This window comes from Pipistrellus hanaki (genome assembly GCF_964339955.1).
Source record: "Pipistrellus hanaki genome assembly, chromosome: 12".
In the NCBI taxonomy this organism is placed as follows: Eukaryota; Metazoa; Chordata; class Mammalia; order Chiroptera; family Vespertilionidae; genus Pipistrellus; species Pipistrellus hanaki.
This window is the reverse complement of record NC_140514.1, coordinates 13659455-13672283: the sequence shown is the minus strand read 5'-3', so window position 1 is coordinate 13672283 and position 12829 is coordinate 13659455. Positions and strand designations below refer to the sequence as shown.

The following is a 12829-nucleotide window of genomic DNA, read 5'->3' as shown; positions in this document are numbered from 1 at the left end:
CGTACAGTTATAAGTATTTCTTTTAAAAAAATATATATTTTATTGATTTTGTACAGAGAGGAAGGGAGAGAGATAGTTAGAAACATCGATGAGAGAGAGTCATCGATCAGCTGCCTCTTGGACACCCCCTACCGGGGATATGCCCGCAACCAAGGTACATGCCCTTGACCGGAATCGAACCCGGGACCCTTTGGTCCCCAAGCCGATGCTCTATCCATTGAGCCAAACTGGTCTCGGCTATAAGTATTTCTTTTAAACATTTGTTTAATCATGCTAAATAAAAAACAAACAAACAAAAAAAACCAGCTTTGTCCTGTGTGGGTGGCTCAGTTGATTGAAGCATCATCCCTGTACACCAAAATTAGTTTTGGGTTCGATTCCAAGTCAGGGCACATACCTCAGTTACAGGTGCACTCCCCGTTTGGGGCACGTAAAGGAGGCAACTTATTGTTGCCCACTTAGGTGGCACCAACCCTGACTTCCAAAATGGAACAATGCATCTACAAAAGTAAAAGTGATGGCATCTACGCCATCAATCTGAAGAGAACCTGGGAGAGGCTTCTGCTGGCAGTTCAAGCCACTGTTGCCATTGAAAACCCTGCTGATGCCAGTGTCATACCTTCCAGGAATACTGGCCAGCAAGCTGAAGTTTGCCACTGGAGCCACTCTGACTGCCAGCTGCTTTACTCCTGCAATCTTCACTAACCAGATCCAGGTAGTCATAAGGGAGCCCAGACTCTGGTGATTACTGATCCTAGCGCTGACGACCAACTTCTCCTAGACACGTCTTAGTATATTATAACCTGCCTACCACTGCTCTGTGTAACGCAGACTCTCCTCTGGGCTATGTGGACTTCGCCAGCCCTTGCAACAACAAGGAGCTCACTCAACAACAAGGAGCTCACTCAGTGGGTCTGATGTGGTGGATGCTGGCTGGGAAGTTTTGTGGCACCATCTCCAGTGAACGTCCATGGGAGGTTAAGCCTGATCTCTACTACGGAGAGCACGAAGAGATTGAAACGGAAGAGAGGTAATTTTAGGGTGTTCCCTGCCGCTCAGCCTGAGGCCAAGGATGGGTCTGATGAGGAGCAGGTGCCCTCTCTGCCTATTCAGCAGTTTCCTATTGAAGACTCAGCACTGAGCCTGCCACAGAAGACTGGTCTGCAGCCCCCACAACTCAGGCCACTGGATGAGTAGAAACACCCACTACGTGGTCTTAAGTTATTCTTCCACAAACTCTTAAACGGAATGAAAATAAAGTGGATGAAAAATAAAGTTTCAAAAAGTAAACAACTCAAACCTCTCTCTTGTTTTAAAGAAACGGGCCCTGCCCTGCAACGCACCCGTCCAGTTACTCCACGCGATCACGGTACTTGGTACTAGTTAGTTTTGGGCCCTGCGGGCCACTGTCCGCAGGTCGGGCCCGCCCCACGTTCTCCGGCGTCGCCCAGAGCCACGCCCCGAGTTCCCTCCACCCCCACTTCCTCCGTCCCACTTCCTCCCTCAGGCCCCGCCCCGCCCCGGTGCGCATGCGCGCCAGCGAACACGTGGCTGCCGCGGAGCCGAGCAGCAATGGCGGCGGGTGGCGGCCGAGTCGCCGACTCCCTGTCTTCCGCGGGGGTCCCCTGCGCCTTCTCCCCGCACAGTCAGGCCTTCTTCGCTTTGGCGTCTGCCGATGGTCACCTGCGAGTGTGGGAGACAGCCAACAACCGGCTACACCAAGAGTACGTGCCTTCCGCGCACCTCAGCGGTACCTGCACCTGCCTGGCATGGGCGCCAACGCGGTTGCAGGCCAAGGTAAAGCGAGCGGGACGGCGGGGGTTGGGCGTCCGCCCGGGCTCGGCTCGACTCCTCCCCACCCCTCCAGCCCCACGGCCCGCAGCCCCGCATCTCGCGGGGCTCTCGGGAGCCCGGGGCGTGGAGGCGGGGAGTGTGGCGGCGGCGGCGCGGAGTGGGCCCCGGCGTCGCCAGTCCCCGGCGGGCTGTCCAGAGGGCAGCGAACTGAGTGCCCGCCTGATCCGATGGGCAGTGGACCAGAGCCCTGTCGGCGGGCTCCATGCGGTCTTCGCCCTCTCCCCGCTGTCTCCAGGGCCGCCATGTTCGCCGAGGCCCCGGCCCCTCCGGCTGCCCGGCCTCGCCGAACAGAATGCGATCTTCCGAGCCCTGGCTTTTGACAGAGCCCCACTTCGGGGCTACACCACTCATCGAACTCACTCTTTACCCTCTCATCGGATTTGCCCTGGGCGGCTGGAATCAACAAGTCGGTTTCCTTGCTTCGGTGCACCCCACCCCACCCTTGGGTGCCGGCTCACCACGTGTTTGTCTTCCACGTCCAAGGCGTGGGACTCGCCCTCTGGATTCTCACAGGCTCCTTTCCATCCTCAGCCGTTTGCAGCTTCTTGCTTTTCACAGAGGCTCGACTTCCCTTTGAATGCATCCTTTCCCCCCAAGTCTGAAGTTTGTATTAGGATATGTAGGTAAAGTGAAGTGGTTTAACTTAAATATGAGTCCAGGTGAAGTTTGTCTTAGATGGGACACAGCCGACTTTGGGAAGGCTTTTCTCTGTTAGGATTCATCTCAGGTAAGATGCCATGCCCTGGTGAGTCACAGCCGCATCTGCTCTAACTCACACGCACGTGGGAACTGCGATTAAGCGACACTGCCGGTCTTTCAATCCAGGCTTAGCTTCCTAGTAGTAATTTTGCCTCCAGTTCCCTATTTGTAAAATGGAGATAATAGTACCCACCTCACAAAGTGTTTGTGAAGATTAACAGATTTAGTGTGTAAAGCATTTAGAATAGTTCTTGGTGTAAGTGCTACAAGTTTTGTTACTCGCATTATATTTGTATGGCTAGTTCTGCAAGGTAAAGACTGACTTTTTGACTTGTTTGGGAAGAAACGGGCTCTGGAAAATTAAGCAACTTGCAGAAAGCAAAAAATTGAGCTCAGTTCTCCATCATATGCAACGAATAGTTAATATTAGGCTGGTAAAAAAAATTTTCCCCCGTTCTGGTTTTCTGTAGACTTAAAATGACATTGAATGCTTCAGAAATAAGACATTTATCTAGGCTTAAATTTCCTGTTAAAAGTCATAGTTTTGAATTAAATATAGCACTCTAATACAATAGAAAAGTATTTGGATTTAGTTTCATAACCAGGACTCAACTCAAACTTGGTTTTGTCACATTAGGCAAGTCACTTTAATTTTGGGGGCCTCATTGAAAAGTGTGAGGGGTTACATTAAAAAGTTTTTTTTATAGGTTTCATATCCTTTTGCCTGTATTCTTTCATTTTAGCACACAACTCTATAAAATGCCCTGAAGTTATTACATTTTTTAAAACTAAGAATCAGAACTAAGAAAGTTTAAATGACTTCACCAAATTCTTAATGACCAATAAAGTAGTTGTGGCCCCTGGAGTTGAGATACTATGACTGGTGTAGCATGGTCTGGCATGTAGTGTGTGCTCAATGTTAGTTGTTATTGAAAGAGTCAATGAGTGATCCATATGGACTCATCTATGGTTTGCTGCTCCACTCCTCATTGAAAAATCAGCTTGTAAGAATACTCTTTATGTTTCAGTGATTGGCAATTCATCACCCAAGGACAAAGTTTGGTGATGCTATCCATAGAGGGAAAATGGGTGATGTCGTTTTTCTTAGGTAACAGGAGTTAAAGCAGTTTATAAATGTGTAGGAAATTTAGACTGCTACTTCTTGTTCTCAGTCACAGAGTGATTATAATACTTTGCATTTAGGCCACAGTAGTTTTTAAAGGGTTTTTGTACATATTATATAGCTGAGCATTTCTGGGCGAAGAGGACCTTGAATGATGACAAGAAAAGTACAGGGAGACATTGATGGACTATGGATGGATGCCATTGTTTGAGCTCCTTGGGTTTAGGTGTGCAAACTAAGACTGAGATGTTATGTTATATGCCAAAGTCACACAGTAAGTGGTTAAGCCATCTAGGAACTGACTTGCTCTTCATTCCCCCCTTAAATCTTTCAAACTTTTTCTCCTTTTCTGCTTTATCTGCCATAGAGCATGGAGAAGTAGACCTTGTTTACTATTGGCTACCACAGTAAATGTATTTATGCTGTTTTGCTGTCACTGCTTAGGACTTGCTGAAAGAAGCACATGACATTTCAGACATTGGACAGGGCAAACCTATTAGTATAAAGGATGCTTCTGGGGAAAATCTGAGCTGAGCATCCCCACTCCTTTCCCTTAAAAGATGTAGCACCATCCAGTTGTGTTGGTGTACAATGCTCTGTCTTAAGGTCTCTCCAGTATTTAAATGTCAAAAGAAGGTAAACTTTGCAGATAAGATCCCACTGGCAGAAATAGACTTTCCTTTGTATTAGAATGTAGTAGTAATTGTTTTTAATGTAAATACTATATGTAATTATATAAAATGCACACATTTTGCTCATTGCTATCCGTGAAACTTGCCAGAGTAAGTGACTAAGGCCAAGAAATGGCATAGAAGACTAATTGCAGTATGAAACTTGAAACTTTGGCATAATTTTCAGTGTCTAGAGGTCAGTATTTTTAAAAAATGCATTAGTGGATTGTTAGTGGATTGTGAAATAGATTAGGGGGTTGTCATTGCATTAGACAATAGTAGAGTATTTTGCATGGTAAAGGATACATTTTTTTGGTGAAACTTCTTTCACTTATATATACACATTCTTATGAGTATGCACCGGCTCTCCATGTAAACACTTTTCTTCTGGGATTTAGTTTGCTTAACTGATCAAATTCAGACTTCTCTTTACCTCGATATGCCTTTTTCTATGTTTTCACCACATCTGTACTGTGTCTTGCTTTTATAAATTATGCACCTGTGCCATTCAGTCTCTTACTCAGTCTTATTGTCTTCTGGATCAAATTCTGATCATCTGTCTTCAGACTAGTGTTGATGTTGATTGCTTAGCTCACTTTCACCTTCATATTTGAGAAAGATTCTAGCCTTAAAAAAAAATCATATCCTTTTGGTCTTCACTCCTGGTACCTTCAGGAACTCAGGATTTCCAATCACATACACACATAGGAACCAAAGTTTTTGTGATCAGGGAGTTAATGTAAGGATGGAATTGAAAATAAGCTGGAAAGGTTAGTTGGAGGCAAATTGGGGATGCTTTTGAATGCCAGTTAGATGTTTTACTCTTAGGGTTGTCGTTGACGTTTTTGATCACAAGAATAACAGGTTCAGATAGAAAATGCCAACAAAGGCCTGTCATAACCTGTTATCATCAGGTACGTACACTAAACTTTTGGTTTCAGAAATATTTAGTAATGAGGTAGTACTTTAAGTATTAGAGTTCACTAAAATGCATCTTGGTTATTGAAACTTCTTAACTGGTTGATGTGTTACATGTTTGGACATGTTCATCCTGCTGAATGGGAAGTTATTTTTAAAAAGATCTTCTAAAACTGAGAAAACATACTACATGGGTCAGTAATTCTTTGAGATTAATTAGATTATGTTTAGATCCTCAAAATTGGATAATACTACCACTTGTTTGCTGATACGAAAACTAGGGCTTTGAATATGCTAATGTTTAATCTCTAAAATTTCTGTGCTTTTAAATGCAAATCCACAGAAAAACAAACTATTGTACAGGTTAGAAACCTCAGTGTAGATAATTCTAATTTGATTTGGGAAAACCAAAGCAGAAGAAATAATTTCTGGAATCTTTTAGAGTTTCCTGATGAGGTAGTAATAGATGGGTATACTTTCCCCGATTATCCTCACCTGAAATAGGGGTTTGTGTTCATAACCATATGCAGAAACCACATTTGCTTTCTGGGGTCATTCAGATGTGGCTTTAGAAATTCATTTAACTGAAGCGGGGATCTAGGACAAACCTTGTGCTAAAGTTTCAAGGTTTCAAGCAAATTAAATGTTACTCTTGAGATTATCAGATTGATTTATTTTTTTTGGCTTTTAATTGTAACATCTCTTTTGGGTCTATGAATGTGGATACATTTTTCAGAACTTGCAAAATGTGTTATTTTTTCTGTGTGTAGAACGTTAACCTATTTTTTTTATTGATTAGTATGTCAGTGGATCAAATTCTTCAAATGTACCATCTCTATAAAATAACATAAAGAAAAACATGGAAAATGCTTTATAAATCTAGTCCTTGATATTCTTGATGCACTGGTAACATAGTTTTCATTGGTGGGTATTGGGTTGAGCAGATTTTTATGTATCCTGTACTGCTTTTTTGTGCTGTAGAGCAAAGATCGAGCTCTACAGGGAAAAGGTCTCTTTGGGCATTGGTTCGTTTTACACTAAAAGAATGGATTTCTCAGCTTTTTTATGCTAAAATATAGGCTGGGAAGTTTTAATTTTAAAACATTACAAATATGGAAGATAATTTTGGAAATTACAATTTTTCAGCATTATAAACTGACATAGTACTCTGAAGTTGGGATCATTGATTATCTTTTGATGGACAAACAGCTGTTACTATCATTTTTGAAATAAATCCAAGTCTTATCGCCTTTGAGACTAGATTTAAACTTGTGCCTTGTGCCTCTTCTGTCATTGGAATCAAGACAACTTTTAGACTAGCTGTGTGCTGCTGTTTAGTTACAGCAATTTTTTTCACTCAAATTAAAGTAAATGCATTTTATAAATATTAAGACATTTGTGCCTGTTTTCCTAAAAACAAAGCTAGAATGTGAAAGAAAAGATGAGGTGGAAGGGGGGGTGGTGGGCTGCTTACTAGTAGGTATGGGTCTGTCATCTCTTTGCTTGGGATTGGAACATTGGACCTGTTAACAGAATATCAAGAGCATACCAGGTTGTTCTATTATACTTGACACCTTCCTTCCAGGGAAGTAGGAGATGGGGGACGAGAATTATGAGCTCTTCTGTTGGATTGATTTTTTTTCTAAGTAGTGAGAAAGTGAGAATCCTACCTCCACTTTTTTTTTTTTTAAGTAATGTCACTTAGTAGCAATTACATTTCCTTTGTGGGTTATTGGGCATTTGCATTTATGCATTAATGATGTTTCAATGTTCTAAATACAAACTAAACATTTTTTCTTCTTTTATTTTTAGGAAAGTCCCCAGAGGAAAAAAAGGAAATCAGAACCTATAGAAACAAGTAACCAGATTGACTTGTTGGCTCTTGGTACAGCAGTTGGTAGTATTTTATTATACAGTACAGTAAAAGGAGAATTACACAGTAAATTAGTAGTAAGTATGTGTGTATGTGCTATAAAAGCTATGGCAGGGAAACTGGTATATTAGAGATTTGTTAAATAAAAACTGTTCAGGATATGCAGTAGGAGTTACAGGTGCACTATGGGTGCATTTTTCTGCCCCTTGCACATTTAAAATTCTGAACATAATATTTGATCATAGCTATGGTAGGCAACATTGTTCTTATTATAGATCAGGATATGAAAAAATATTGTCTAGATTGAAAATAAGAAAGGGTGAAAAGAATTCTAAGTATCATAGAAAACTGCAGGAGGAAGTCCACCATCTCTCCGTCAGAGAACGAAGGAGATGGTTGGAATTATTGCGGAAACTCAGACCCTTGAGCTGTGTGGCTCTTCATGTGGTGCTGTCTCTTGACCAGGAGTTGGCCCCATGGACCTGGGCTCCAGAACTCTGAGGAGGGGGCTCCAGAGGGGAGGGCTCCAGCTGACTGCTGGTGTCTGAAGGGAGGGGATGAAACTGTTCTCCAAGTGCTGGAAAAATTGCATTCAGCCACTGCTAGAAAGATTGCCACTGCTGGGTTGAAGAAGCAGTGGGATGATGCAAACTGGGAGGTAGGAAGGAATGAGTCTCTTGTCCCTCCAGACTTGTCTCCCGTAGCGCCCCTTATTGGTGGAGCCGCCTGGCCATCCAGCTGGCAAGGCAGAAACATGGTTTGTAGAAGCCAGCCCTGGCATTGCAGAGCAGAGAAGTGAGAGTTTATCTCTGCAAGATAGTAACTTCTGACATACTTTGTTTCAGACAAGATTTATTGCAGTATGTTTTGGTGTTCACTAGATAGGAATGCTTTCTGTAGATATGAATAAATGTTTTCTTTTTTAAGTTACATCTTACCTACTTTTGAACTACATAATGTTGAAAAGTGAAAAATTTTATACCTAAATCTGTTTTTAGTTTAAGATCCTGTTTGATAGTTTATATATTTCTTGGCCTTATGCATATGTTTAAAAAGTACATTTGGGTATTTTGTATCCTGATATTTTCTTTCTTTTTTAAAAAAATATATTTTATTGATTTTTTACAAAGAGGAAGAGAGAGGGATAGAGAGTTAGAAACATCGATGAGAGAGAATCATAGATCAGCTGCCTCCTGCACACCCCACTACTGGGGATGTGCCCGCAACCAATGTACATGTCCTTACTGGAATCGAACCTGGGACCCTTCAGTCCGCAGGTGACGCTCTATCCACTAAGCCAAACCGGTTTTGGCGTATTCTGATACCGTTTCCCCAAAAATAAAACAGTGTCTTATATTAATTTTTGCTCCCAAAGAAGCACTAGATTTTATTTTCAGGGGATGTCTTATTGTTCCATGCACTAGGTCTTACTTTTGGAGGATGTCTTATTTTCGGGGAAACACGATATTTTCCATTCCATTACAACATAAACAATTTTCATATTTGTCAAGAATTACTTATAAACATTTTTAATGGCTGCCTAAAATACATTAAATTGGATAGTCCCTTGCTATTACCATTTACGTGGTTTCTGATATTTATTTGGTATTCTAATTTTTTTTTCTTACATGAATTCCCGGAATTACTAACCTGCAATTAATGAGTCAAAGGTTTTGAATATTAAGGCGTTTTTTACATAGTATGAAAATACTTGCTGGAAGAATTTTCCTGATTTGTACTTACATCAGCAATGGAAGGATGGTACCAATAGCATTATTGCCTCCATTGAATATTCACATTAAAATAGCAATAACACTAACCAGAAAACAGCTAATTTGATAAGTGGTGAAAATTTCTTTTAATCTTGTGCCTCTGAGTAAGCGAGCATCTTGCCATGTTTAAAGTGTCATTAATATGTTACCTAAGACCCAAGGGAACATTTAGTGTTTGCCTGAAAAGAACAGTGATTTCTTTATTGAGACAGTTTTGGCACCTTTTAAAAAGGATTATCAATGATAATTTTGACTGGCCATGATTTTTACCTAAAATGTTGACTTTAAACTCTTAGGATTGGGCTATTCACTCTAGTGTCACTCCCCCCCCCCCCCCCCCCCCCACTGTATTTGAAGAATGTACCATGCTTTATGTTGGCATACCTGTTAAAAGCAGTGGCAGTTAGGATTAGGATCCTTTAATTTAGCATGTAGAAGTATGTTTTTCCAGCAAAGAAGGGAAGGTTAACATTTGATGACATTATGGGTGATTTATCTCATTTTTTATGTTAGAAACGGATAGATGTAGGTGTTTTTAGTTTAACCCAAGCCTAATGTTTTAGTTAACTGTTTAGTGATGATTCCAGGATGCATATGAGATTATTTTTCCTTTAATCTCTCTCTCTTTTTTTTTTTTTTAAATCTACAGAGCGGTGGACATGACAACAAAATCAATTGCATACAGTGGCATCAAGACAATGGCTGTTTGTATAGTTGTTCAGATGATAAACATATTGTGGAATGGAATACACAGACGTGCAAAGTAAAGTGGTGAGTAACATTGATGGTTCTGTAGTATTGGAGGATTGACTTGGAGATACATTAGAATTTGACAAATGAAGACTGGTTTTTAAAATTTCCCCCCCAAGATTGTATTCTTGCTATAAGTAAAATTTGATATTGGGCATAGTGGGGAATGTTGACACTAACAGGACTATAGACTCTTCTCAAGGAACTTAAAAAAATATATTTTTATTGATTTCAGAGAGGTAGGGAGAGAGAAAAGCATCCATGAAAGAATCATTGATCACTGCCTCCTGCGCACCCCCTACTGGTGTGTAATAAAGTAATCAAAACAATGCTCTGGAAAAAAGTAATCTGTCACTGGTGTCTAGAATATATTGGAACAAGCTGGTTTGAGAGAATTAACTGTGCATTTGCTTAGGTTTGTATATACTTGTCATTTAATTCTCACTTCTGTAGTAGTATAATTCTCAGTTATTTTTAGACATTAGTTTTATTATTTATTGGAGGCTTTCCTCCAACTACATTTATTTTTTTGAAGACTTCTGCCTTGGAGGGTCTGCTGAACAGTTGTCCTGGCAGGATTTCCTTTTTCCATCATCTTGAAAAGTAGCCTCTATTTCCTAAATTCCATGTTTCATTGTTGGTTTGCTCTTTTTTCTTTTTCATAAAACCAAGTTTATTCATTTTTTTTCTTTTTTTAAATTGTCTAAAGTTTTACATATGTGTTCCCCCTTCCCCCCATTGACTCCCTGCCATTCCCACCTCGGGCAAGCCCCCACCGCCCCAGTGTCTGTGTCCATTGGTTATGCTGATATGCATGCATACAAGTCCTTGGGTTGCTCTCTAACCCCTCTCCCGTGCCATTTGTCTCTGGATCTATTTTTGTTCATCAAATTTATGTTGATCATTATATCCCACATATGAGTGAGATGTGATATTTGTCTTCTCCAACTGGTTTATTTCACTTAGCATGATGCTCTCCAGTTCCATCCATGCTGTTGCAAATGGTAAAAGTTCCTTCTTTTTTATAGCGCCATAGTATTCCATTGTGTAGATGTACCTGTCTTTTAATCCACTCATCTGCTGATGGGCACTTAGGTTGTTTCCAAATCTTTGCTATTGTAAATTGTGCTACTATGAACATAGGGGTGCATATATCCTTTCTGATTGGTGTTTCTGGTTTCTTGGATATAGTCCTGGATTACTTGGTCAAATGGGACTTTCATTTTTAACTTTTTGAGGAAACTCCATACTGTCTTCCACAGTGGCAGCACCAGTACTCTGCATCCTGCCAGAATTTGTAGTTTGTTGATTTGTTGATGATAACCATTCAGACAGGTGTGAGGTATCTCGTTGTTTTGATTTACATCTCTCAGATGATTAGTGACTTTGAGCTTATTTTCATATACCTCCGGGCCTTCTGTATGTCCTTTTTTGAAAAGTGTCTATTTTATTTAGATCCTTTGCCCATTTTTTGATTGGATCTTTTATCTTCCTTTCGTTCTCTGTAAGTTTTGGAGGTTAAACCCTTATCGGAAATATCATTGATGAATATGTTCTCCCATGCAATGGGCTTGTTGTTTTGTTGATGGTTTCTTTTGCTGTGCAGAAGCTTTTTATTTTGATGTAGTCCCATTTGTTTATTTTCTCCTTAGTCTCCATTGCACTAGAGATGTGTTGGTACACGTCTGCTATTTCTTTGGAGTTTTGTAGGATTTTTATGGTTTCCTGTTTTACATTTAAGTCCTTTAGCCATTTTGAGTTTATTTTTTTATTTAGTGTAAGTTGGTAATCTAGTTTTTTTGTTTGTTTGTTTGTTTTTTGCATGTATCTGGCCAAATTTCCCAGCACCATTTATTGAAGATACCTTCTTAACTCCATTGTATGCTCTTGCCTCCTTTGTCAAATATTAATTGAGCATAGTGGTTTGGGTTGATTTCTGGGTTCTCTCTTCTGTTCCATTGGTTTATATGTGTGTTCTTATGCCAGTACAACGCAGTTTTGAGAACTGTGGCATTGTAGTATAGCTTGATATCTGGCATTGAATTTCCTCCAACTTGTTCTTCTTTCTCAGGATTGCTGTGGCTATCCGGGTTCTTTTTGCTCCTTATGGTGAAGCTTACTAGAAAGGGTGCAGGGATGGTAAATTTATTGAAATTTTGCTGGCTCACGAGAGTCATCATTCTAGCCTCACAGTTGATTCATAGTTTTAGGATAAGTAATTTTTAAAATTTATTTTTTTATATATTTTTTTTGATTTCAGAGAGGAAGGGAGAGGTTGAGAGAGATAGAAACCAATTATGAGAGAGAATCATTGATTGGCTGCCTCCTGCACGCCCCCCACCAGGGATTGAGCCCGCAACCTGGGATGTGCCCTGACAGGGAATCAAACCAGTAACTTCTTGGTTCCTGGGTCGAAGCTCAACTGCTGAGCTACACCCGGCTGGGTGAGGACAAGTAATTTTAAGTTGGAAATAATTTTCCCCTCAGGATTTTGAGCATTGGTTTATTGGTTTTAATTATCCTTAGTACTCTAAAATATCCTGAGAATTTTTTTTTTTTTCCATTAGTCATTAAATTATATTGGAATTTGAGGCACCATTTAGCCTGGAATTCTGTATTCTTCAATTTTCTTATACTATATTTGTCCCCTCTGTGGTTTTCTTGTTATTATTTTTTTCAATCATTCTCTTGAACTCACTGTTGTTTAGATTTTATCTCTCCTGGACTGCTTTAAGATTTATATTTCTTTTTCTCTCTCTTATTTTTTCTCTTTTGTCTTTCTCTTCTGTTAGCTGGTGAATTTTTTCAATTTTATCTTCCAAATCTTTTATTGAATTTTTAAATTTACCATATTTTTTAACTTACAGGTACTATTTTTTGTTTTCTGAATTTTTTTGTTGCATCATGCTCCTTTTATGCACTTACTGTATTATAACTCTAAAGAAATTAGTTATAGGATTTAAAGTTTATTTCTTTTGTCCCTTGTGTCTTGTTTGATTTCAATCTGTCTTTATTTTTTTAATTTTTTTTTATTTTTTAAATAAGTTTTTATTTTTCATATTATTACAAATGTTCCTCCCCCCCCCCCCCCCACCATTGCTCTCCTCCACCAGGTTCCCACCCCACCCTCTGCCCTTTCCCCTCTCCCCATTGTCCTCGTCCATAGGTG

At 40.1% G+C, this 12829-nt stretch overlaps 1 protein-coding gene across 1 annotated transcript in view; it reads left to right on the top strand.

Moving 5' to 3' along the window:
- Nucleotides 1-1527: 1527 nt before the first annotated feature.
- The window catches only part of WDR43 (WD repeat domain 43), a 37979-nt gene continuing 26677 nt past the window's right edge, over nt 1528-12829 (top strand). The window contains exons 1-3 of the mRNA XM_084900674.1: nt 1528-1797; nt 7078-7215; nt 9560-9681. Of these exons, the coding sequence (XP_084756800.1) occupies nt 1573-1797; nt 7078-7215; nt 9560-9681 (485 nt within the window). The 5' untranslated portion in view covers nt 1528-1572. The remainder of the gene's footprint in view (nt 1798-7077; nt 7216-9559; nt 9682-12829) is intronic.